Source organism: Callionymus lyra, chromosome 3 (assembly GCF_982586985.1).
Source record: "Callionymus lyra chromosome 3, fCalLyr1.hap1.1, whole genome shotgun sequence".
Taxonomy (NCBI): domain Eukaryota; kingdom Metazoa; phylum Chordata; class Actinopteri; order Syngnathiformes; family Callionymidae; genus Callionymus; species Callionymus lyra.
The window spans coordinates 31,329,292-31,352,531 of record NC_141820.1 but is presented as its reverse complement, the minus strand read 5'-3'; the positions used below and the strand labels follow the sequence as shown (position 1 = coordinate 31,352,531).

General features: G+C 37.7%; 1 protein-coding gene and 1 long non-coding RNA gene across 2 annotated transcripts in view; both read left to right on the top strand.

Moving 5' to 3' along the window:
* Window positions 1–23,240, top strand: part of kcng2 (potassium voltage-gated channel, subfamily G, member 2) — a 34,316-nt gene that overhangs the window by 2,583 nt on the left and 8,493 nt on the right. The window contains exon 2 of the mRNA XM_087787530.1: window positions 9,861–10,725. Within this exon, the coding sequence (XP_087643656.1) occupies window positions 9,964–10,725 (762 nt within the window). The 5' untranslated portion in view covers window positions 9,861–9,963. The remainder of the gene's footprint in view (window positions 1–9,860; window positions 10,726–23,240) is intronic.
* Window positions 1,176–23,240, top strand: part of LOC148084459 (uncharacterized) — a 267,620-nt gene continuing 245,555 nt past the window's right edge. The window contains exon 1 of the long non-coding RNA XR_015710767.1: window positions 1,176–1,189. This is a non-coding gene — a long non-coding RNA (uncharacterized LOC148084459). The remainder of the gene's footprint in view (window positions 1,190–23,240) is intronic.

Sequence of the window (23,240 nt, the reverse complement as noted above, 5' to 3'; positions counted from 1 at the left end):
GGCGCTGTTTGTGGGTAAGAAAGTGAGAAAACCCAGTGACAAAAAGGACCAGGGGAGGCGGCATGATGGACAGCAGGTGGCGGGCTTGGAGGGGCGCTGTTTGTGGGTAAGAAAGTGAGAGAACCCAGTGACAAAAAGGACCAGGGGAGGCGGCATGATGGACAGCAGGTGGTGGTCTCGAGGGGCTCCATTTGTGGGTTAGAAAGTGAGAAAAAAAGAACCAGGAACAGGTCTTTAGTTTCAAATTAGTCCCTGTCGTTTTCGTCATCTAACTTTTCGAACTCTTGAAGATATAGTATTCTTTATGAGCATGTTTTCGATTATTATCATATCTTTTTGAATTGTTTCTACGCCTGACGCACCTTCCGCCCTCTGACTGCCCTGATGCCAGTTCTTTAAAAAAATAAGCAACTGGTTGCTGTGTTATCATCTAAAAAACTTGCACTAGCCGCTGTGTAGTTAGCCTTTTAATTTGAAAGTGATGTTGCGTACCGACTTGAAAGAACGCCACCATTCTCACTAATTGGACTGTAATTGAATCTGACAGATGGCTAATTCCTGGACGCAAGAGGAAAAGTGTTATGGATTCCAAAACAGCGGGGATGTCTGATGATGGAGCTGTTCATTATTGTTGTCTCGGTTTAATAGAAACACTCTTCTCTGCGTTCATGCTCACGTTAAAAAACAGCACTCCCTGTAATTTAATCGGTCCGTCTTCTCGGTTCCATTGTGCTCTAGAAGTCCAGCTCTTTCAGTCGACTGATGAGAATATTTTAGCTGTAAGTGCAGGTTTCTTCTGTATAGACGCTTTGTCACTGGTCTTTATGAACAGCTGAAAGTCAGCGCTTACACTCTCGCACCTCTTGTTTTTTTTTCAAAGTGAAGTGAACGAAATTATAATAATTGTTTGATTATAATATGATAATTATACACACTTCATTTGAACTCTGTTCAGTCAGTTTTTGAATCGTAAAAAGTCTAGAACATTTTTGAGACTGTCTTGGTTATGGTTTAGAGCACATGTGTCAAACATATACGCCTAGTTAATTTATTTGATTATTGATGTCAACATATTGACAGAGTTTCCAACATTAAAAATGATGTTAAAGAAAAAAATATTATTCTTCTTGAGTGTTTGACACCCCTGGTTTAGAGGGTCCTGACTAGAAGTCACCTGTTTATCAAAATGGTTAAGAACTAGTGATGGTCTGATGAAGTTTCATGAAACAGTGTCATGGTTTTTAGAGGTCAGTAGGTGGCGCCATCAGTTTGAAAATGATGTGATGTTTCATCAGTTGTTCAATCTATCCATCTAGTGGACTCTGAAAATAATGACACTGCTTCATGAAGCTTCATCAGACCATCACTAGAAAGAACAGAGTAAAGACCAGGCGATAATATTTCAAGTATCAAATACAATTTGGTGGTGATGGTTGATGAGGTCTCATCATAAAGCTTCAGTTGTATTACAGTACACTGTCTTAACTTTGAAGGCCACTAGATGGCACTCTCTCCTTTATCATCTTTGGCTCTGATACTAATTAATTAAACCTGGCATCATTTTCAAACTGAGAGTACCATCTGCTCAATAAGGCCTTATCAACCCATGATTACAATTTGGAATTATTAGCAACTTTGCGACAAGATAAATGGCCCCTCAACTACTCAATTGTGAGTGTTAACATTATAGTACTCTAATGTCTTATAAAGTCTAGCAATACTTACAACAAAAGTAAAAAACTGAAGTTGGAGTTTTGTTCACAAATTTACTTAAAATGCAATACTCCTAAATGTACTACTGTTACTTAATACAATACTATAATCAGAACTATTATGCAACTTGCCAAGATAACTCTATTAATCTCAAATATGTTTTGCTTGCTACTGAATCAGGACGAGACCGTTTTTTGTTTGGTTCTTTTTTCGTTTTATGAGGGTTCATCCTGTATTTAATGTATAATACTAAAATTGTATAACTCACACTAAAGGTGTGTAAAGTCCTAATGTATAATAAATATATTGATTCAGGTTCCTCATCTTACCCTATAAGGTCTTGTTTAAGGCTTTCATATCATGTGCAAATTGTGTATGGACAGCCTTGTTAAGATTTATATAACAACACCACCAACTTAATGACATCAACATAGTCATAATCGATAGCAAGGTTTCTAACAACATGGTAACGATATTCCTAAAATGCTTTTGAAATCAAATGATAATCCCTGGTTTAACTTTTTAATATTAATGGTTTTATTACTGGTAAGATATGTTTCAAACACACAAAAAACTTGTCAAGCAACGCAAATCCAATAACTATATTGAATTTATCCATTATCAGTTATCCATTTGGAAGGTAATTTTCAAAGTGCATCATTATTAAATAGAATAGAAGAGAATACATGCTGTTATGGAGAGGCTCGGTCGGTCTTCAGGACGAAGACAGCTCTCATCCAGGGACTGGTGTGTGGTCAACAACACCATTAAGCATGGTGACACGTCGCTCTCTAATGTTCCTGCTGGAGCCGGGAGAAGTGCTCTTCCTTTGATTATGGAATTCATGAGGGAAATCTGACATCATCAGGATTATTATGAAATCTTCTTCCTCCTGTTGATTGCTGCCACACTTGGACAAAACTAGGCTTTTCTCCTGCTTGGACTAGAGACTTGAGTGGAAAATCAGTCAGAATCAGCTTGAAAATCTCCTTCTGTGTCTTTGAAGTGAAACATTCACATGTGGACCTTTCTCTGTAAAAGATGTAAGATTCAAGGTGGAATGTGTTTTTTTCTGATACTTCCAACATAGTTAGAATACATTTGATAAGTTTTAACTAATTCCTAAGACTATCTGATATACCTGTTGCTGCTAATCAACCCATAATTGATTATGGGTCTGACATTTAACAAAAGGAGCTAATAAATGATCTGTATTTAATACGTTTGTCCCCTTAGTGCCCCCTTTCCATTGACCTAATCAAGTTGTCCTCCCCCCTCCAAATTTACTAACAGGTCACTAGTCTACATGATCATTTTCAAATGATTTTGTCCAGTGGTTTTGTGAGTCTATAGGATCAGGACACACACAGAAATACCTACTTTTTAAAATATATATTTGGAAGAAAAAAAAAAGTCACTTAGGTCCCAAACTCTTCTCGGGTGGTTGATTTTTTATTTCAATTTTGTCTTCTAATTTTGCGTGTTATTTTATTTTTATTTAGGAAGCTATATGTAAAATTAAATGTGATGACCTATACTTCTTAAACCCTGTACAAAGTTGGAGACCCTTGCTCCACCTAGACATGATCCCCTCAAGGGCCACAAATGTCCCGCCGGCTGCAAGAGGCCCCTGTTATAAATGTTTAACTTCAGGTACGAATAAAAAAATTAAAACAATATTATTTAAAAACGCATTCATAACATGTAATATTCGGTAAATTCGAGCGTCGGTACTATTGTAGGATCTTAGAATGGTTGTACTTTGTTTTTCTGTGTTATCTTCACTGTTTCTGGCCTCAGATTCATCAAAAGTCTTCATTTTGTCTGTTTTTGCAAGTACAGCATATGATGATACCTACATATATATAGAGAGAAAATAATAATGAAGTTGGAAGAACAGTATAGACATATATTTTTCTCCCGACAGAAGATTATCAATAGACTATCATAAAAGCAGAATAACTCAGAAATTGTGAGTCCACTCCTTTAAGCTTGGAATACATTTGAAAAGTACATAGCCACAGTAAAGTCAACAAAAAAAAATCTCTCACTATTTTACATTTCACAGACTTCTTTTTTTTCCCTCCAATTATTCAAGAAAACGGTTTTCTGTTTTACTACACATGTGTTTGTGTTTGACTGTGAATTTAATCTGCTGTATGAATACATTTGCTTTGCCTTTGTGAGCTCTAGGATTCTATCCACTGGCAAATGGAAAACATCAGATAACACAGCCGTGACATCATCTTTCATGTCTGCGGTTACACATTCTACAGAGTCTCAAAGCATTATTTAAAATGATGGGAAATCTTTTAAACATTATGTAAACAGGAACCTCATCATAAATCAAACCCATGCTGGTCTAATGTTAGAAAAATATATCATATTTGCAGTGAAAATAAACGTTTATTTAGGTATAAAACCAGTCATTCTGTTCAGCTTTATTCTTAAATAATGTATTATATATTAAAACATGGTTTATGACATGTTTTTTTATGAAACTTTTGTATATTTCAGTTGATATTTTAAAACTGGAAAAACAACTCAAAGTGTGATTGAACATACGCGGTTGTGTTTTTAATATTGACGTTCAATCGTAAGCTACGACTTAATTACCTGATTATTAATGCCCGTGACATTTTAACTTGAACACCTCATTGACTCAATGCAGCGTCTCTGGTTTCATGACATTATTTACACTGTGACGGCGCTAACAGGAGCTCAGTGTTTTCTCTTCTTCGTCCATTTCTGACAGGTGAGATCCAACACCACTCACCTGCTGCACACACACACACACACACACACACACACACAAACACACAAACATAATGCACATATTATATAAAACGCAAAGTGTTTGGCCTTCAGTGATTCAGTTGAGTTTGATGCACAATATACGGCTTTTAGAGAAGGACTGAGTGCATGTGACGCTTAAGGGATGAGGAGTCAAGTGTGAAGAAGTCGCAAAACAATTTAAAAAGAGAAAATTACAGTAAATATTGTAGTGTCTGCTGGGTGGTGTTAAAACAGATTTATGAAAAGAGTCATTAATAAAATTTCTCTGCTAGAAGGAAAACATGCCAAACTGTGAAATGAGAATCTAAACGCTCCATGGAGTGAATGAGGAAGTATTTTCACCAAAAAAAACTAATTTTAGATAGTGAGAGAAATGGAAATATGACAAGAGCCAGGAAGACTCTACAGCTTTATTCATGAGAGGTTTTAGGTATTTAGCTTTTTCAACTATAACACTCATTCTCACTCATGCTGAAGCTATAAAGCACTGCATTTATTTTAGCTTCTTGAATCATTACCTGGAGAAACGATCATAGATTCACAGTTTTAGAAGGAGAAAATCGTATCAAGCTCATGCGTGTACCCTGAGTGGGATATGTAGACTTGACCTATTTATTACAAGACACCTCAGGCTAAGAAACATATTTATTTTTTGGCAGAAAAAACTTAAAAGAGGCATTATGAAATGAAGAATTTAACGATTAACTAAACGTATATAAATATATGTTTATATTTTTTAACCCTTTCTTAGCTCTATAACAAGCCTGAAATAATTCATCTTAACATCTGTTCACAAACTAGGGAAGAAAATCAAACTACTGTGAGCTCTCACTTTGGCAATTCAATACGACTTATCTAAAAGGTGTTTGCAGGAACCACAAGGAACAAAGACCACAGGTGCCACAGAGTAGTTTCATTCTAGCCCCAGCTGTTCTCTATTCTCTGATCGACACCATTGTCTCCTCACCTGTGGATAGTTAAACAAGGTAGCTCTCGATTTGAGAAAAGGGACTAGAAAGGCAACTTTTGCCCCTGCATTGGAAAAACCTTATCAGAGTTCACTGAGGGTTTTAAACTTAGAGCGCCACCTACTGATCTCTATTCAATAAGAGATGGCATTGATTCATTAGTCCGTCACTACTAAAGCCTAATACAATTTAACCTCTCTTCTAATTGAATTGTTTAATTTTCTTTCTGTCAAATACTAGATGGATTTCTCTCTCTTTGCTCCGGATCAACTTGTTTTGGTGTTTCAGAAGTATAAAGAAAACAGAAGGCTTCTCAAAGCAAAGCCCCTCCAGATTGCATCAAATCACTGAATGATTCAAATAGTAAATAAACAGTAATTAATTCATTCACTCTGAGGTCTGTGGATCAGAATCTACTGATGGTTCTCGCACATGGTTCAGGACCAGAGAAGAGAAATCCTTCCAGGCTGTTGCTCCTAAGCTTTGGAACGATCTTCCTCTCTCTGTGTTTGATGATCTACTGACTCCTTCAAGAAACATATCAAGACTTTCATATTCGTGCAGGCTTTTCCTTGATTTTCTGGGACTCCTGTCATTGTCTTATGTGTCTTGACCTTTTAAAGTATATATTTTAGCTGCATATTGTTTTTGATTGTTCAAGCACTCTGTGTCCTTGGTCTAGAAAGTTGTTTTACAAATAACTATTACTTACTTACTTAAATGTAAACTGTGACATCATACCACAAGTTCAAATTAGGTTAGGTTAGGTTAGGTAGAACTTTATTGATCCCTCAGGAGGTCTCCTTCGGGAAATTGTTTTTCCCAAAGGAGACCTTATATTGAAGGAGAAATTATAGACCATCTAAAAGTTTAACTTGTACCACACCAAACTTACCTTTGCTTAGTGGTGTTTTCATTTGGCTTCTGGTAACTTGGTATCATGTGTGACATTTAAAAACATATTTGTTTTTTTCTCTATAGTTCTATAGATTATATAGTTGAATCACCTGGACTTTGGACGTGCCGGATCTAAATAATGCAATGTCTACTGCATTGGTTTTCTCAAGAACAATTCCTCTGCTTTCTTGTCAAAATAAACATCAAAATGTCTTGAAAAAACCTGTGCAGCACCACAGTCTAGTTCAATGAACTGCTCTTGTCAGAGACTATTTTCCATGAAGCTGCTACAGGTTCTGGTGATTGGGTTCGTAACCAAGTGATTGGCCTCAAATTTAAAGAGCAAACTCCCAGCATAGCTGGAGGATCCCCACTATTAATGTGCTGTGATGAGGCGCCCATTCCTCCTTCATCAAGCGCGTTGCCGTGGGTGCTGTGGAGCCGTTACTGAGTCAAGGATCAGTGGCTTGTTACTGGCCTCCCTTCCTCTGTGATGTGTTGAGCCGAGCCAGATGCTCATTTTGAATAAAACAACAAATGTCAGGGAGTGTCAGGGAAACATGGCTGTCTTCTTCCTTGGATAATGAGTGACATGAGCTGATTTGCGGTCTCTCCTTTTCCCAACATTATTTTCATATGGAATATTTCTGTAGATGGACCAGTTGGAGACAGATCACAAAAATTGGAACTGCAAAATAAATCACTTTAGATTTGAATGCCAAGAACCTTTTCCTAAGATTAAATAAATACTGCAATACTCCTCAAGGATTCCATATAAAGCTTTGAGGTTGTTTACTTCTGAAACATATTCACTAAATGTGGTATCATGTATGACTTCTAAAAACATATTTGTTTCGTCTATTTTCTGTTAAAATAACTTATTGATGAACACATTTCAATTAGGCTTTTAGGAAGGGTTTTCAGAACAAAATGATTCCCAATTATCCAACCATTTTTAAAGATGTATCACTCAAAAACATAGTAAGATGTGAGTATGTGAAATGGATAGGTTGATGAAGCTTCATGAAGCAGTGTCATTATTCAGAGTCCACTAGATGGCGGTCTCTACACTATTTTTCTTTGTTTTGAACAACTGTTCTAATGAAACATAAAATCATTTTTAAACTGATAGCGCCACCTTCTGACCTCTAAACAACATGACACTGCTTCATGAAGCTTCAAGAACCCATCACTAGTGTATAGTAGTTGTTCTTTTTTTGTCTATCGGCACCAGACCCCTTCTTGGCTTTCATATTGTTTTTAGCAACAATCAGATTTATCCAGAACTACATCTGTCTGAACCTGTAAAAGATTAGACCAACCGGTGGGGAATATCACAGAACTGATTCTGACACATTTGAGTGAATCCCTGAGGGTCCGGCTCAAATCCTCTTGCGAGCACCGAGTGCAGAGTGAGTCGTCGACCGGATTTAATTTCCTCGACAGTGTGATACACATCAACACTGAGAATAAAAGGACAATATGAGCTGCTGCTGTGTCCCTTGAAGGAAGAAACAACCAACGATAAGAGCAATGAAACTGTTCTACACTCAAGATCTACGACTTATCGCTGAGAAACTCATTAGAGCGACAGATAACGGTGATTTTAGATTTGCTATTAAATATCATTTGAAGAAAATTAAGTTAATTCTTCCACAGTTCCTGCGACCTAAGCAGTGGTTGTGTGTTGTGAAAACATATTCTTTTAGAATACTTTTGGATTCCACACATCGAATCAGGAAAGCTTGAATCAATCATTATTAAAAAAAACGATTGGTCGTGTCAGGTAGGAGACATTGGACGTCTTGCAGCAGCTTATACAGGTTTCCTTTAAGCTGATGTTTATATTGTCACCTGGTATTATTTATAGTTTTTCCCAGGTGATTTTAAACTAGTCATGGACCATTCATGCAAGGTGTTATTGTGTCAGTGCCCCGATTATAAAGGTTAATAGGAGATAGCTGTGGTGGGAAAACGAGCAGAAATGTGAGAAAGTTAATTTGGAAAGTCATTAACCATTTTATAATTGTGCTTCTCAGTACAGACTCAAAGGTGATGTGTAGCAGTGCAAGTATGTTGTTGTCGTTTGGTTGTTTCCTCCATCATGGAGGTTATAATATCAGCAGTGTTGTCAAAATAGATACACATTTATTAGGGATTTTAATAACTCCCTCGACTGACTGGAGAGGAGAAGAAACATCTAGTTTCATGTGGATTATAAGGTTTTCATGCCCCTTATATTTGTATTTTTGTTTTGTTTTGAAGGTTTCTTGTCTTGCTTTCATCTTTGCACCTACTGTTCTGGATTTGCCACAGTTGCTGTCTTAATGAGCTTACAGCTACAAACAATATTTCAAGTATTAAAAACTATAATGTTGAGCACGATAGTGAATAAAATATTTTTATATCTGGGTAGAAATAAACACTTTACTTGGATCAATGGTTTCTTGAGTGTTTTTATGTGTTTATGTTGAAGGACATCTATAACCCTTTGGTGATCAAAACTGGTACATTTTTAGCATTTTTAACTATTTGCAGCTTTTTTTTTATATCCCAGAGATTGACATTTTCTTGTAACTGCAATTAAAAACCTTCATTTTTGTTTCATTTCGATTGATGAAAACAAAGGAAATTGAAGTGAAAGTGTGTTTTGATTGAAGTCGTCATGAACACAGCTTGAACTTAGACTCTTCAGCTTCTAACAGGAAAACATCTCTTTCTCTCTCAGACTCAGCTTTTAAGTGGATCCAATGGAGGGAAAAACATTTCCATATACTAAACAATAGATCTCTTTACTCTTTGACACATTTCTTTTTTTGTTTAAGCAGGCATGCATTTCTACATTTGATTTAAAAAATATCGTGTTGAAGTGAAGCTTGAAAGGTTTCATTGTAACAATCCTTGTTTTATTCTCTCACTATAGCTTTAAAACATAAATGAATAATTCGCGAGTACGTATAAAGGCGTTAACCATGTGTTTGCTACTTGTCTTTTCAAATATAGAGCTCAATAATATCTCCGTCAGTTTTCTGAATAAATACAATTATTTAGATTCTCTCGTTGCTGGTGTGAAAACAACTATATTGTTATTACTTCTGCATTAAGACCCCAGAAACACTGGCTTTTTATTTAGATGTCAGAATGCAATTGGGATTTTACAGTCAGTATTTTCGACACGTAAACATGGGTGTTTCTTCTTTGCTGTTTAACAGGATATTAAATGAGTCAAAGTGTTTATTCAGGTGTGCATTATTCTGTTTACAGGCTTGTAATTACATGGGAATTATGGTTGGGCATTTACATCTACACATTTAATCCTGGTATTTATTATTTAAGTCAGTCATTAACATTAGCTCATTACTACTTTGTTTGGACCAAAGTTCTAGCAAGCTACAAGATCCGTTTTAGCCCATTCAAGAAAATCCTGAACCCTTAATCTGAGATAGAAAGACGTAAAAATGTGTGTTTTATCTTCTTCTCTGACAGTAACCCAGTTTGTTGCTGAATGGATGACGACACACCGTGTTCCCAGTGAGGTTCAGCTCCCGTTAAGCTCTACAGGACAAGATCCTGCAGCAGAAAAGCAGGGATGTACCAGGAAGTGGCTTTCCTGGCAGGAAGTACCGAGCACCAGTTTGTCCCCTTCCACTTTAAACGCGTGGCAAACCCTCAGGAGGTGAGCGCCAAAAAAGGCCTTTTCTACAAAAGAGCTCAGCTCCTCCGCCAGCCTCAGTCGGTCCAGCAGCATGGAAGGGAAGCCGCCATCATCAACGTCGGGGGCATCAAGTTCTGCATCCCGTGGTCCACGCTGGATGAGTTCCCCATGACCAGGCTGGGGAAACTCCACGGCTGCAACAATGAGGCCGAGATCATGGACGTGTGCGACGACTACGACGGCAGTCGGAACGAGTATTTCTTCGACCGGAGTCCGTCGGCGTTTCGCGTCATCGTCAGTTTTCTGGCCGCGGGAAAGCTGCGCCTCCTCAGAGAGATGTGCGCCCTCTCCTTTCAGGAGGAGCTGCTGTACTGGGGAGTCGAGGAGAAGAACTTGGACTGGTGCTGCTTGAGAAAGCTCAGGATCCGCCAGGAGGAGTACAAGGAGCAGCAGAGGCTGGAGGAAGAGGAGGCTGAGCTGGTCACGCCTCAATCCTGCGAAGAGAGCCAACAGTTGGAAGAAGCACCTGAGGATCAGAAGCGAAGTTGCATGAGCCAACTCAGAGACATGGTGGAGAATCCACACTCTGGCCTGCCGGGGAAGATCTTCGCTTTTCTGTCAGTCATATTTGTGGCCATCACTGCTGTGACGCTGTGTGTGAGCACGATGCCAGACCTCAGAGCGGAGGAGGAGAGGGTGAGTCGACTTGCTTCTTATTGACAAATACATATTAATGAATAGGAGGTTGATGATCAATATTTTTGTATTTTGTTGTTTTGCAACTTACATTGTAGATGCTAGATGTTTTTTAAATGATTATTTGCTTAATAATGGACACATTCTAATGTCTAGCATGTCTGATGTGTTTCACTGACCTTAAATGTCAACTAATGTATTGATTCAAGTGTGTCTTAAATAGATCTTGGACCTCTATTGTACTCATCAGTATGTGTCTGTTTGTACAAAACTTTAATTGAAATATTTAAGCCCCGCCCACTGAAAACCGGAGATAACCACGTCCACTCTGCTGTGATCAATTCTAGAGGTCTCCACCTCCAAGGGACTCCTTGTGTAAACAAAGCGGGGCAGGATCACAGCTGGCTGGAGAATGAGTGAAGACCGTTATTAGGTTATAATGGACTCTGCTCTTGTAACCTCTCATTTACCAAGATTTCAGACGATGGAGAATTTTATAAAGTAATAAGTTTAAAACATGGTTATGATGAGGCTTACTGCATCTTAGAGAGGAAGACTTTAACATTTGAAACATGTGAGTGAGTCAGGAGAGTTAGGTTTGAACATTAGTTGCTCTTTAAAGCAGCTCTGGGTAGTTTTGGGTACCTTCATATTGTTGTACTAAAAAAACTTGTCAATACATCAACTTAAAACTAGTTGAATGACTCATATACCGTGACTTGAGGGGTTTTTGGATTTTTATTTTCACTGTAAAAGTTCTTGGGGATGGTGTGAACATGCTACATGGTTGTGGTGGGGGAGGGGGAAATTACAGTATAGAAACAATGTTAAAGTTATGTTATGTACAAAGACGTCATTATCATATCATATTTCATTATCCACAATCTGATTCATTACCTCATTGGTATCCATCCTTCAATCAGCCAATGGAAGTCTGGAAACAGAAAATTTGTCCAATTGCTGCAAACCAGGACATGGCAACTTTTGCGACGTTTAGCAAGTGCTCATGGGAAATGTGGTCTCCGGTCGGGCTAAACACTACCACTGTAGTCCACTGACGTCGCTCGACTACAAATCGCATAGAATCGCTTTAAGGTAACTCAGGATCAAGGCAGTTGAAAGAATTAAACCTTTCCTTGTACAAAAAGTAATTCGGCAGGCATAACTGGCTGATATTATTTCCTGTTGGACACCAGCCAGGTCCTTGAGCGTTTTTTGATGAAAATGTCACAGTGGGAAAACTCATTCCAAAATCTTGTCATGAGCTCTCAAATTAAAAAGATTGTGTAGCTTTAATTAGCTTGTTTTGGTGAGTTACTGAAGCAAAAACAAGTTGGAATTAAGATAAAAGACAGTTAGTTAATGCAGAATTCGACCTATTTCACGAGTGAATCTATTTTCTCTTATTTTGTCTCTTGTTGACTAGAGGTTAGTAAAAAACATGGACCTTGTCTTTGATAAAAAGTCAGGTTAGTGGTAGTTATTGTTAGTGTATTTACTAAACCCTGTGATGGTTCTCTAACATATTTGTTTTATCTTGTGCCTCCTTCACTCCCTCGACAGAATCAATATCCTCACACTCTTCCTCTTGGGTTCATCATGCAGGGGGTTTCATTCTCATCCTTCATGCACATAGGTATACTTCAGGGGGCCTCATGGGATCCCCATGTCCCTTCAGTGAGGGTTTCTTATAAAGGGAATAATGTGTTTTGAAGTCTGTGAAAAAAACTGCACACAGTTTTTGGAGGAGATGGATAAGCCTTTTTCAAAGCGTTCCAGGCACATCAATATACACATATATACACAATCTTGTAAAAACAAACAATAGTTCCCAGTACAGTGGCGGAACAATCTGGTTGGCAGATTCTTCCGCTCTGGTGATTTAAGATCTGGTGATTTAAGGTTTCTGTCAAAAGAAAGAAGGGGCACCTCAGGATTTGTTTGGGTCCTCCTGGAGAATTTGAGTCCCCCCAAAAAAACATGAACCAAGTTTTACACATAAGTCTTAATTGGTCTTTTAAAGTCTTGGTCTTGATCCTGATCTAGAAAAGTCCTGCCCTTCATTAATCTCTCTTGGTCTTGGTCTTGTCTTGATCTTGGTCTTGTCTTGGTCTTGGTCTTGGTCTTGGTCTTGGTCTTGGTCTTGGTCTTGGTCTTGGTCTTGTCTTGGTCTTGGAATCAATCTGAAAAGATTCGGTCTGGACTTGGTCTGTCTTGGCCTTTGTTCCAGTCTGGTCTTGGTCTTGATTTGGGAAAGTCTGGGCCAGGACTGGGTCTGTCTGGTATTTGTATTTATCTGTTTAAGTGTCAATCTAGAAATCCAGGTCTTTTATCAGTCTTTTTTGGTCTTGCCCAAATCTGGAAAGTCTTGGTCTTGCCTTGGTCTTAATTTTGAAAACTCCTGGACTCAGTCTTTCTTTGTCTTGTTCTTGTCTTAGTGTTGATCTAAAAAGTCCTGGACTTGGCTTCATTTGTCTCAGTCTTGTCTTGGTCTCAGCCTGGAAAAGTCCTGGTCTTGACTTGGTTCTGGTTTGGTATTGGTCTCCAAACTATCTACCTTATTCTCTGCTAAGTGGGTTTATACTGCGGTTCCTAGTGTGAATATTCATAAACCATATTTTCCTAAAGTCAAACTTTTCATTTGGATCCACATATATTTTAAAAAAGAGCTCCAGGGCTGTTCTTTCCAGCTGCAACAATGGAATTTATGTTGATGCAGCAGCCCACATACAGAGTCTTGCCGAGCTTCAGTGTAAATCATCATGGCAGAGACACAGGCCCACTGACAGCATGGCTTTTTCTCCGCTTCCGATTATTTTAATGTAGCTCCAATCAGCCGCAAACAGTTCCCCTCCGGCAACATGGGACCTGTGTTAGTGCAAATATAACAAGCATTAAAGCGTATAAAACAAGAGCATGCCTTCACACATTTAATGATATGCCAATGCATATGCAAAAGCTCTTGTCTTTCTTTCAATTTGAGATTCAGCTGTGCGTTGGTTAAATCCCACAGATATCCCTCTCATGTTCTCGCTGTTTTGTTGACCTGTTTCCAAAATGGAATGCAAAAAGGAATCCTAAATGAGTAAGAAATATGATCATTATTGTTGAATAACTCAGTAAATAGGCTAATTGTAACCATGAAGTTCTAATCCTTTGAGCAAGAACTGTTTTTTTTCATGTCATACGAAAACGATAGTTGAGAGTCCAACATAGACATCACAAACAGTAGAATAATACATGGATTTCCTTGACTCTGTTCTTAAGCTGTGTTTTGAATGTTGCATTTGAGTGTAAATGTGTGTAACCCTCCCACTTAATCTATGTATAAGCTAGAACCCGGCCTCTAGTGTAAGTATGATGTACTGCACCCTGCAATGTGACTATAGTTTCTCAAGTGTATTAAAGTAAGTTAGTACAATACTGTTTAGATAATCAGACAAGATAAATTCAATTATAGGTCATTATTTATACTAGAAAAACTTGATATCATTCACTTCATACTGTATTTTTCAATACATAACATTTGATCATCATCTGGTATCAATATCCCCGAACATTTTTATAAAAAGCATGTGTCCCTGATGTAAAGGTTTAAAGAAAATCCTACTGGAAAATGATGCTTTAATTAAAAAATATGATGTTGTTTTTTTAATTAGGGAAACTTTTTTTAGGGAGAGTTTTAGACAACTACAGAAATGTATTTGATGTGTTTTGTGTCATATAAAAAGTGGCCTAAGTGCGTCTTCGAGTGTGTGTGTGTGTGTGTGTGTGTGTGTGTATCCACCAGATACTTAAATATATTTATGGTTACCCCTTAATGTCTTATAGACTCCTAAACATCTGGACAAAAAAGTTTGAAAGACCAGGGCTCCCCAATCTTATCCTGGAAATTTAAATATGTCAAATTTTGATGACATTTAAACTGTATGTATTACATACTAAGGTGAGGGATATTTTCAGATTTGAAGGGCTTTTCATTAAATGTTAGTGAATAGAAAAGGCATCAGAAGACCCCCCAAAAAAATGTAATACATCTCATTTTGATGAAGACAATTGAAAAATTATTCTGAAACCCATTCCGTATGTATTAAATACTTAGAGTATTTCCAGAAGTTCAGCTCCTGTTGTTAGTTGTAAAGGGGCACAAAGGGAGACAGAAATGCAAATTGAAAATATATAACATATTTAATACCTATCAAATAAGGATCACTTCAAAAATGATGTGATTTCTAGATCTTTCTTATGAGACTTTGGGGGTGTTTGGCTTTCAAATGTATTTTTTTCACAATTCAAAAACGACATACATATTTGTCACAAGGTGTAATTACGCTATAACAAGAGCGAACAATAGATGATAATGATATAAAGAGTTATGTATTTATCGCTTGTTTTTTCATGCGTTTTTCTTGTTTGTCCTCCTTCAGGTGTTCTTCATATTTTTCTCTTTGCAAAACCAAAGAGGACATTTAGTGACGCAACAAGAAAGAAAAACAAGGGGATGAAAGAATGTATTTTTTTCCCTCTGCCCTTTTATGGCTGCCATCGCCCACTGAGGCTTCAAAAGGCATTCTAAACCCCACTTCACCGTCTTGTATGGCACTTTATCCCGCTCTTAGTGATTTAAGCACACCGGGCTGTGATTAAGGACGAGACTCGCTCTATCAACGGCTGTCACAAATCTGTCTTCGTCGGCAGGGGGAGATTAAAACACAGGAAAGAAAGATAGTGTTAAGAACAAAGCGGGTGACTGCAGCGCCGTCATCTTACAGTGTCGCCTATGAAGTGTCATCCGTCACGCTTGGCTAAATCTGCCTAATTCATTAGAATCTGGAGAGAGGGATCCGACAGAAGCGTCTTCACTTCAACGTGACACTAATTAGGTACTTGTAGCCTGAAGAGGGAGTGTTAGGTTTGTGTTTTGGTTCATTAGGAGCCGAACCTGCGATAAATCAGAGCCAGCAAGTGAACTTAAAAATCAAATCAAATGGAATAATGAGGGGCCTGTCATTTTGTTTGGAAAAACCTGAGCAAAACAAAGTGTGAATAAACCGCAGTGACATCGCTCGCCGCGAGTAATACAGATGGTGCGTTTGATAGGTTGTCTTTAAAAGTGTTAAAGAGGTCGTACTCCAGAGTTGCACAGCAGATGCTTGCTCCTCCCTGCAAGGAAAGAGTCTGTTACAAAGAAGGAAATGATCATGGCCTCCCGGTCTGTGCTGGCCGAGACATGTTTCTAGCTGTCACTTTGTTGGTTTCCATGCTGGAGGAGAAAGTCCGTCTTGTCTGTCAACACGTGTGCAACTGTACACTAATGTTTACACTTTGTCAGGCTGTTGCTCTCTTATGTAACTCTGCTCAACCGATTTAAAATATTATTTATATGTCAGAGTACAGGTTGGAATCCAGTAGGATCTGGAATCCTACTAGATGATGTAATCGGAATTTCTCCTATTAGAATTGGAGATTGTCCTGGTAGAATTCCCATTTGTCCTAGGACAGATTAGAATTCCAATATTCAGATCCCAATGCAGTAGTAGGATTCCAATCTTTCCTAGTAGAGATTGGAATTCACTAGTAGAATCTGTAATCCATTCATCCATCCATCCATCCATCCATCCATCCATCCATCCATCCATCCATCCATCCATCCATCCATCCATCCATCCATCATTCCATTTATCAAACTATCCATCCACCAATCTGTCGACCCGCCTAACTATGTATGGCAGGCATTAGTGCCTCTGTAGCTGTCCAGGGTCATATAAAGACGTGGACAGGTGATTCTTAACATGCACAAGTGACCGACCATAGTGCTCATTAATTTATATCTACACCATTATCAGCCTTCCCTGATGAAGGCTTAAGCTAAATTAAATCTACTATTTTATGCTCTTTGTAGCTTCAAAAACGTGCTGCAAGGTTATTAGACAAGCAAAAGCAGCAATTGTTAACCATTGGAAAAACATCACAGGTACAATAAAACGGGGCTTAGTGTGTAGTTAGTTTCCTTTTTAATTAGATGGACTCATCCTTGAGTTTATTTCTCAATAAGCATAAACTAGACTAATGTTTGAAAGAACTTCCTTTGACATTGTGCATGCAATTGATAATGATTTTTAAACCTTTTTGTCATCCACATCTGTTTGATATTACATAAAGTTTAGTAATAACTTTGCAAAGTTCATTTTCAGTCCATATATGACATTTAAATTTAATGTAATTTGCTGTTTCGATTGAAACATGTCCATTACTTTCTCAATTATAGAGAAACATATCTTTCCAACCCATCTGAACTTATTTCTCGACAGCTCTGCGCAAAAGCAGGTCTGGTGTTTTACCTCATTATTGCTCAACATTAGCCTAAATTTCCAATTATACCTCCGTGCAAATGGTCCAAATGCTCCCTGAAGTATAACATTTCTTCTGCCAATGAATAATGAAGTCTCATTTCTATAAATCATACTCTTCTGTTGCCAAACGACTTTCAGAAAAACTTCCTTTGAGGGGGTGGTTGGGCATGATGACAGGCTCACTAGGAACTGAAGCTTTCAGAGCAAACTACTGCCTTCAAACGTATTTCTTCAAATCCCTGCCACATTAAGCATGAAGGATTTTGTGTACAAACAAAAATATCTGCTAAAACTTATTTGTGTATTTTTATGTAACTCAACTTATGTATAATTTTTAGTTATATCTGTTTTAAATTGAAGCTAATGCAGGGAAGGATGCAGTTTTATTCATTACTTTTCTATCAATCGTGACTCAGGCTAATGCTCCTTTATAGAAAGTTTATTTAAAACAAGGTCATTTGTTCTTTTTTGGATTTTATAACCTCCGTTCATAATGTTGTTGCCTTAGAGACTGTTTTTCTTATTGAGACAAACAAAGTTTATATATGCCCTCAATTCAATTGAATTGTCGACACACTATACAACCCTGAACATCCCAGAAAATACTTTTAGATGAGGAGGTAGATATGGTTAGTACAAAGACAATATTTCAAAATTTGAAGCAGCAGCTTGTGAACATTTCTCACAAAGGGACCCTTACAGTACAAACATACAGTACATATACTGACCAATGGCATTTACACACACACAGACACAGACACACACACACACACGCACACACACACACACACACACACACACACACACACACACACACACACACACACACACACACACACACACACACACATACAGACAAGCAATATAGGAGATGAAGGCAACTGTCCTTTCTGCTCGTATCAATAAACCCACTTTTTTTTACATTAATATTGGTGTTCTTTAAAAAACAAAAAGGAGGCCCGGTGGACAAAAAAAATCCTATCTTGGTAATTATATAATATTGGCACTATAAAATTATTTTTAGAGCAAGGTTGAGAAAAAAAAAGCTTCAAAAAGCATCGAACGAATCACAGGAGAGAACTGCACAATTTATATGATTGTTACTTTTTTAATACTTTTTGGAAGTGGCAATAAATGGAAAGCATATCGAACTGAAGAAACATCTAGAGTAAACATGATATGTGAGCAAGGTTTTTTGGAATTAAAATAAGAATATAAACAAGATAAAAACTATTTAAAACCACTTTTTAAAATGTAAATCACTTTCAATGAACCAATATGTACGACTGTTTTGAAATATGCTCTCCTTCACTATATCCATAATATGGCCCCGGGGCCATTTTTGGCCCTTGCTCAGCCTTCATGCCACATTTACCATACTGTTTAACAATAGCATTTTAAATACATATTTTTGAAACGCCACAAATATGACACTGATCAGTATTAATGATACTGATGAGTTCACATTTTCAAACGTATTTAAGCAGCACTTTTTTGGTTTGCTCTCGCTGTTAGAACAGTAACACAGAGAGAGAGAAAGTTGTGTTTCTGTTTTCTCATCCGGGAAGTGTTAGCCATGATGGAAATTAATTGAACTGTCGTCTCTGACTGACCACTTGAAGCAGTTTGGTGGTATTTATTCCCTCACAACTTCCTTCACTGTATTCAGCCATGCTTGTTTACGTCAGTGGGTCCACTTTTTAAAATCACAAGTGGCCCCTGTGGTCGACCCTCTTACAACAACTGAACATCGAAATTGTTTGCAATCCAATCATGATATACTTATGAAAATGAAAATTTAAGTTTTCCTTCAAAATAAATCATGTCAAGAAAAAATGAAATAAGACACCAAAGTTGTGTTTAATTAAATCTATTAACTAATTAATTGTATTACTCTCAAATAACCTAATATAATTATTTGAAAAAATCATAATACATTTAATTAAATCCGACTTTTTATCATCAGTATACTCAAAGTAAGTTATCCGGTATTATTTTTTTTTACTTGTGACACAGACTGACAACATCTTTGCATAAATAACATTGTATTGCAGCGACGACTCAGAGCACGGGGTGATCTAAATGGAGGAAGGGGCCACTTTCACTAGAGATGATGGGAAGAGTTTTGCTAAATCCAGTCCAAGTTTTTAAGCTGGAGACGTTAATGTGAAGCTCTTAACTGGCCTAATCTAATGTGTGACTTAGAGGAGAGTGTAGTAAGAGTGCAACTCTTTTCGTTATATTTCATTTCCAAAAAAAGGGGAAAAAAATGGTAATTGGATTTTTAATTTTATTCTCCAGTCTCTTGGGTTGAATAAGGGATTAAACATTATAAGTGTTTTTTCAATTTCTTCCCACAGAATGGATTATTTTTGGTCACATTTTTTCCATTCATCCATTTATCTTTTTTGAGCGCAGACATTTTAATGACTCCATCTGAGCCTCACTGGCTGAATCTCTTTCTTCTTTGACGTAAATTCAAGCTACCCTATTTTACTGCAAAACAACGGACTTATATCATTCCGATGCTGAGCCTCCCGATTCTTGACAGGAGGTAAAGATTGGGATGGATTACTGATGCAACCTGGGCAAAAACTGTGTTGTAAAAAAGCTGGAAAGGGGTAATGCTCATCGGTCATTATTTTACGGACTGTGCTTTACACATACTGACGTACATGCGCGACAAATTGTGCAATCTATCACGGTGATGAAGATTTGTGTCACTCAAACTAGTGCCCGGAGAATGATCTCTGAGAAGTCAACATTGATTTATTTCTTTCTAACTGTAAATCACTAGTGGATATGATTCATCAAATATTTTAAGGTAGTTTTCAGACAAAAAAGAGTTTTAAGAAATTACTAAGAAGGTCGGTAATGTACATAAATATAAATGTATGAAGTCAATTTAAATTATTCAGGTTTAATTTTAGCAGAATTTCTCTTGACAGTGCAGAAAATAGCTCTACCTGCTAACAGCTTTAATTGGCGAACACACTGAGCTGTCCACGGTGCTGGCTCATCAGCCTCACCACAGTTAGAGATACATGGCAGACAAAATAATTCCTTTTTTTTCTTACCATTAAAACATTTGAATACAGAAACACTTAGAGCTAATACTGGGGTCTTTGGACTGTTGTTCTGATAGCAGTGTAGAACTGGTACTTTGGAACAATTACAAGAACTGTGCTTAAAAAATGGACACATTTGTCCAGAAAAGTCAATACTCTTTTTTCTGGTTGAATTTGCTACAGCTATAGTTTAAGTGTGTGGATTTTAGACCATTTATCTATTGGGGAAAATGACCAAAATGTTTGTTGCCCTTGATCTGGTTCTACTACTAATCCTACCACCCAACGTTTTAATGATGGATGAAAGTGGTCAGCGCTCTCCCTTCAGCTGCTGTCCAACACAATTTCATGCCAATTTGACACAACAGCATCACTACTTTTAAATGCTTACAGTGGCGAGAGAGTGGTGCAGATTTAGAACTGAAAGAACATGAAATATAAAAACACTTTGTACATTAATAAGGTAAAAAACAGTAAGACCTAACTGTTTGCTGTATTTAGTGACCAATGAGCCTGTCATAAAACTATTATATGTTAGAATAATTATTTTTAAAGTGAGTGTAATTAAAATAGAAAAGGCGAAATAAGGTACGTATTGCAATCTGTTGATCATAACAGAATTCCAATCTTCATTTTGAGCACAATAGATTTTTCATCCAAGCTTATCTGACCACGTCTCGCTTTCTCATCTGTTGCAGGTTCAGGACACAGCAGGTCTAACAAGCCATGTGGTTGCTATTTTGGACTCAAGTCTTATTAATTATATTTGACAAATGAGCCTCGCCACTGATAGTTTCTCTCAGCAGCTCACGCTGTACGAGGCAAACTACCAACTGAGTTAATTTGGCCCCATGGTCATTTAGCTTTAAGAGAGACGAGCCCAGAATACGAGTAGTTTTCAGCAGGCATGTGTGTCATGCATGTACGCTTGGACGTGAAAGAAAAATTCATTTCCTTTCGCCTTTTTTAATTGACATGGGCTTTAAAACTCTTGCTATGTGCAAATTAAGTGTTCCAAGACGTTCAAAAACAGCCTATAGATAGTATAGACAGTTAACCAACCTCCTGAAAATGCGACTCATTGTCATAAATAAAACTAAATAAATGTCTACCACAAACAGATTTTTTCATTTATTTTCACAACTTGTTCCCTTATCCAAGGCATGGGGGGCTGGAATCTATCCCAGCTTCTAAGGGCAAGAGGCAGGGGATTACCCTAACAAGCCGTTAGCCTTTTGCAGAGTAAACAGAAGTTTAGACACATGAGATGTAGAGGTTTGGACTCACATACACAACTTCTGACTATTTATAGTCATCAATTTGCATCTTTATGTTTTTGGGCTTTGGGAGGAAACTGTTGTGCTCAAAGTAAACCCACACGAGCATGAGAAGAAAATACAAACTCCACACAGAAACAACAGATGTTGGAGTAACTACGGAGCTTCCTTGTGTCCTAGGATTAGATATATTTTAATGGTCACATTGATTCTTCATTCAATTTATTGATTTAAGTGATCCGGATGAATTTGTTTTGCTACATCAGGTGACTTCAGTGATAATGTCTGTGGTGGTCAGCTAGAATTGTTACATCGCCACATTCACTCTCTGCGCACTCCTGACTGAAATGTATCTCCTTTATTACAGATCCCTCTTCAGTGACACGTTTCCTTCTCCTGTGTAAATATTGTTGTTTTTGTGATAAATTGTGTGATCCTAGACTTCTTACATGTATCTCTCTGCTGAACCACAAGATAGACTCTATTAACTAACCAACCAATAGCTCTGTGACAAACTCTAGACCGACCTGAAAACTGAAACGTCTCCATCCCTGCCAACACAGTCATAAACTTGTTTAAAAAAGAAGAAAATGGCTAGTTTTGGGTCTGCATTATTATTCCTGGAAGCTTTAGAAACTAAAATCAGTACTTCAGCCAAAACGGAAATGAATTTAACGGTCGACTACAGCCCACTGGCTTAAAGCAGTTTGACATGTTGACATGAAATATGAACATCACAAAAAATACTGTAAAAATGTTACATATTTCTGCTAATAGTAGCTTTTCATCCAAACGATGAGTGTGATATACAAGAGAAAGGTACATTAGTTATCATATAATCTTATACAAAAACATAAAACAAAGCATACTGTAGAGCTGTGTCACTAAAGCATGCGACTGTGTTGATAAAATGTAAAACTGTGCATACGACAACTTTATCACTGTAAAGTAAGATAGTGGCTGAGTGATTATGACTCCTGGTTCGGTTGATAGCACTTCCTTGAGCCACACAAACGCACTGACCAAGGGTTTGTGACAATACTTGGAAGCAAAATGCTCCACCATAAAGACTGACCGTCAAAAATGGTGCCATTTTCCCAGATGAAATCTTGGTCTTAAATACAAACATTCAAGGTGTATTAAAAAAAAATACCGTGATATTGTATCAGAACTCTACCCACATTTTATTTATATTCTAACCCACATTTCAGACACTATTGAAGCAGCTGTACGGTTACAAAAGTACAACATGGACTGCGCTCATATAGAATTTTCCCAGCTGAACCGAGTGACTGTGGACAACAATAGAGCTGTAAAAAAAAGGAATTTTGCAAGTGAGCGGTCCGGCTTTTGTGCCCAGATGAACAGCCTGCTAATCACATTATCTGCAGAGCTGACTGAGCTGAGGTCCACGTGTCCAATAAAACCAGCGGCGCGGAAAGATAACGAGAAAACTGCATTTTGGTCTCCTGCAACTTTGTGGGCTGCAGGTTCAGTAGTTTTGGGCAAAAAAAGCTGACCGCGATAAATACTTTTGACAAACAACTTTAGCAGCCGAGCTCTGTTCCTCTCGCCGTCGCTCTGAGTTATAGACGATGATGATTCACGATCTAATACAACTCCAAAATAAACACGCCTATGGATTTCTAAGATTGATGGATGAAGTCTGTTGTCGCGGCAGACAAATGAAAGTCCCAGTCGATTTCTAAATGATAACCAATTCATGTCTTTGAATGAAGGAGCAGTAATTGCAAGCTGTCACAGATGAAGAAAATGTCACTGTCAACGCGAGTTATGTTGTTTGTCTCCAAAATGTT